This window comes from Atta colombica, unplaced genomic scaffold, assembly GCF_001594045.1.
Source record: "Atta colombica isolate Treedump-2 unplaced genomic scaffold, Acol1.0 scaffold155, whole genome shotgun sequence".
Lineage (NCBI taxonomy): Eukaryota > Metazoa > Arthropoda > Insecta > Hymenoptera > Formicidae > Atta > Atta colombica.
In genome coordinates this window covers 3,334,150-3,337,838 of record NW_017259245.1, presented here as the reverse complement: position 1 = coordinate 3,337,838, position 3,689 = coordinate 3,334,150, and the positions used below count along the sequence as shown (strand labels likewise).

The 3,689-nt window shown below is 37.6% G+C and overlaps 1 protein-coding gene across 2 annotated transcripts in view; it reads right to left on the bottom strand.

Moving 5' to 3' along the window:
* Positions 1–248: 248 nt before the first annotated feature.
* LOC108685599 (homeobox protein Hox-D9-like) overlaps positions 249–3,689 on the bottom strand; it is a 7,017-nt gene continuing 3,576 nt past the window's right edge. Inside the window, exons 2-3 of one of the 2 annotated variants that reach the window (XM_018190462.1) lie at positions 723–1,179; positions 249–674 (exon numbers count right to left, since the gene is read on the bottom strand). In XM_018190462.1, the coding sequence (XP_018045951.1) occupies positions 416–674; positions 723–1,179 (716 nt within the window). In that variant the 3' untranslated portion in view covers positions 249–415. Of the gene's footprint in view, positions 1,219–3,689 lie in introns of both variants that reach the window. The other variant, XM_018190461.1, reaches the window with a different exon arrangement.

The following is a 3,689-nucleotide window of genomic DNA, read 5'->3' as shown; positions in this document are numbered from 1 at the left end:
AAAATACTACCGAATTACGAATTGGACAGATTGCTTGGTGTCGCCCGATGACGTGTATTATTCGTAAAATACCGACACCCGACACCGACACTCGAAAAGAGTCTTTGGGCCGCTTGAAATAATGGCCCCAAACGCGCCCTTTCTATACAATAGCGAAGTTTTCGCTTGATTGTGAATAATAATAATAATAATAATATAATTAATAATTAATAATATAATTAATAATTAATAATAATATACTACGCGCGAACTTTTTATCTTTCCTTAATAGAAGCAGTCTTTGAACGGCTGCTCAACAGAGTCCATGAGTTTTCATCGAATTCCCGTGGACATGGATATTGATCGACGATTTAGCGGTATCGCCTCAGTTTATTCGAGGCATTTCGATGGATTTTCTCTGGGGCGTTCAGTGCATTCAGGCGGCCAAGCCGTGAGGCGTTTGATGGAGGAGAGCGGGATACTGTTGAGCCACGTGCGCCAGCTGATGATGATGGCTGCCGGAGTGTGCGTGCGTATGTGTGTGTGGATGGACTACGGCCGTGGCAGGCGTTACAGTGCCCGACGACGATACGTGAATTGGCGGCAGCGGTGTCTGGGACTGCGGTGCGTGGAGGCTATGGCTATGACCTGCTACCAGGCTGTTATGGCTGCCCCCGCTGCTGGACGAGGTATGACTGTGATGATGATGCCCGAAGACGACCCCAGAGAAGGCCACGGGTCACTGATGATGCTTCGTAGAGCCGTTCGCGTGATGCGCCTGCGCGACCACGTGGTGACTCGAGGGTGGTGCGTGTGCGGTGCTCGGATGGTGATGACTGCCGGTCGCCGCATGGTGATTCGCATTATTGGCGCTGCTGCTGTTGTTGTTGTTGTTGTTGTTATTTTGCTGCTGAGACTGTCGTTGGCTGTTCTTCTTGTTCTTCATCCGACGATTTTGAAACCAGATCTTGACTTGGCGTTCGGTCAGATTTAAGTTGCGCGCGAGTTCCCATCGCTTCTGTTTCGATACATAAGCGTTAAAGAGAAACTCTTTCTCCAGCTCGAGAGTTTGAAACTTGGAGTAAGGTTTGCGTTTCTTCCGCACCGTCACCTGGCCCGTCCATTCCAAGGGGTTGGAGCTGCCGCACCCGACGCCCATCCCCGCTACGCCAACCCCGACTCCCACACCCGCAAGCGAACCTGCGGGAAACAAGGAAGATGGGGAGGAACCCCACATCACTTAACACAATTAGTTTGCCGATGATAAAACAACCTAGCTGCTAGCTAGTAATATTCAGCAAGGAAATGTCTCAAAGGCGGGTGAATAAATTTTCAAGATGTGCTTCAATGTCACTTGTGCTTTTCATTTTATTAAATTTATTTTAGTCCTATTCGGATTAGATAATATGTATGTAATATTGATTATAATCAATAATCAAATCAATCAAAACGAATAAATTAAACCAAATCAAATGTCATAAACTTTATTACTGTGTGTAGAGATTAGTTTCTACTTAGTTTCCAGTTTAGTCATTAGTACATTCGAGTAGATTTTGAATGAAGAAAGTGGTTGTACCTTTCTTTATCATAATTGCCATTTGTTACTACGAAGTGATTAGCAAAAATGAGCGCAAATACACCGGTTCGTTAGTTGATGCATTGGCGCGTAACCGATACCGTTACTCTTTCTTTTTTAAACATTCCGTAATCATTCATTAGAAAAATATTTCTGCCATCTAAATCGTATAATATATCAATAAATACCAATTGATGATTTAGCAGATATAATTTGATATTTTGTCATTCTTAAACTCTTCGCTTTCCATTGTCGTATTAAGATTCTACACGAGAAATTAGATCTGGGTGGGGTACATCAGCAACTAAATCCGCGCCTGATGCAACTCTCCGAATGTCAAAGCGTGCACTCCAGCTGCATGTGCGTGCGCAACATTATTCATACATACACACGCGTATATATACACACGTACAACATGCGCACGAGGGTTGCCGTGGCCGTTCCTGGCACAGTGGTATGATATAATTGGACCGGTTCTACTAACCGCACGAAAAACATGAAACCAGAGTTAGCGCGGAACTGTTGTTAGGCTCGTTCTCTAGAGCGTTTCGACTGGTCGGTGGTTTTTAACAGGGTACACTATACTTCGTTGCAAATCCAGAATGTGGAGCGACGCGAATGCATTTGTTAAAGCGGAATATACGATGGGATGGTGCAAGGTACATACGGCACATCCGCGCCAGTGGAATGAAGCGATTACGAAAGCTCGCGACTCATCCGGCTATCTTTAACCCAGCCATGGACTGGATAAACGTCTTCTTGGTGTACACAAATGCAACAAAATTATTTCTATTTGCTGGTGATATTTCATATTTTTCACGTATATAGAGAAAGAAAGAAAGGGTTGTTTCTTGAAGCTATTAGCTACATTTTACATCATAAAATGTCAAATTGCTCCTTTTTCATCGAAGATAAAATTAATTGATAATTTATTTAATCACAAGATAAATCTTAGGCCACAAAACTTTTTAATCAAAAAGATCGAATCATTTATTTTTAGCCAATCTAAATAAAAACTGCTGCAATCGAATGCAGCCTTATTTGATCCGTCGGAACATGTGCATATAATGGACGCTATCTGCACATCATTATAATATCTCAGATGTAACGCAGGTATTTTTATGAATCTCAGATGACAGTTCTCTAGATTTATTACTATTAAAGCTGTAATTTTTCTCGCAGCTTAAGTCGTAAAATAAAAACACGTAAACGCGAGTCAATTAACACGCAAATTATTAAAATATATGTTGTACTATAATATTTTAAATATCTTCAACTATAAGATACGCGTTTGCATGAACAAACAAAGAATTTTGCTCCTCGAGTTTTATCCCAGTTCGATTCTTGCATTTTTCTCTATTTCATGCTCGAGCCTTTCTCTATCTTCCTTTTTTTATCGATATTCTCTTGTTGCTTCGATGTGATTGCTTAAGCGATAATTTATTACGCATTAAAATTATAGTAAGAGTAACTGACCTTTGTTAAAAATATTTAACAAAGGTCAGTTACTCTTACTACAAAATATAAAAAATATTTAACAAAGGTCAGGATTATCACAAATATTGATATAAGACGAATGGAGATAGAAAGCATGTGTGTATTAAATGTGTATATTAAATGAGTGAACGATGAATTAATGACAAATCGTTAGATAGCAGTTTATTTAATGTTTATAAATTTCGGAATAAATATTCTAATTTAAGATTCAATCCAAGATCCAAAAAAGTGAGTATATTAAAAGTTCACATTTAAAAAAATAATGTACAGATGACTATCAATCTAATTTTCATATAAATATATTTTTAATTTTAGAATTTTTATCCAGCTTAATTCAAAGATTAAGATAAACGACATAACGGTACATATTTTTTAAACTGGAATATGACAATTGCATAATGAATTAAACTAAATCAATCTTATAAATCAATCTCATCTAATCAAATATGAGTCAGATATAAAAAAGTTTTTAAAAATATTTATTATAATCAAAATATTATTATAATTAAAAAAAAATCAAAAGATATTATTTACCTAGAGTTATAAAAAAAAACAATATATAGATTCTAAAAAAAAAAAAAAATTACAAAATCATATTATCTAAAATAGACAATGTGACTTTATTCATAAAAAGAAT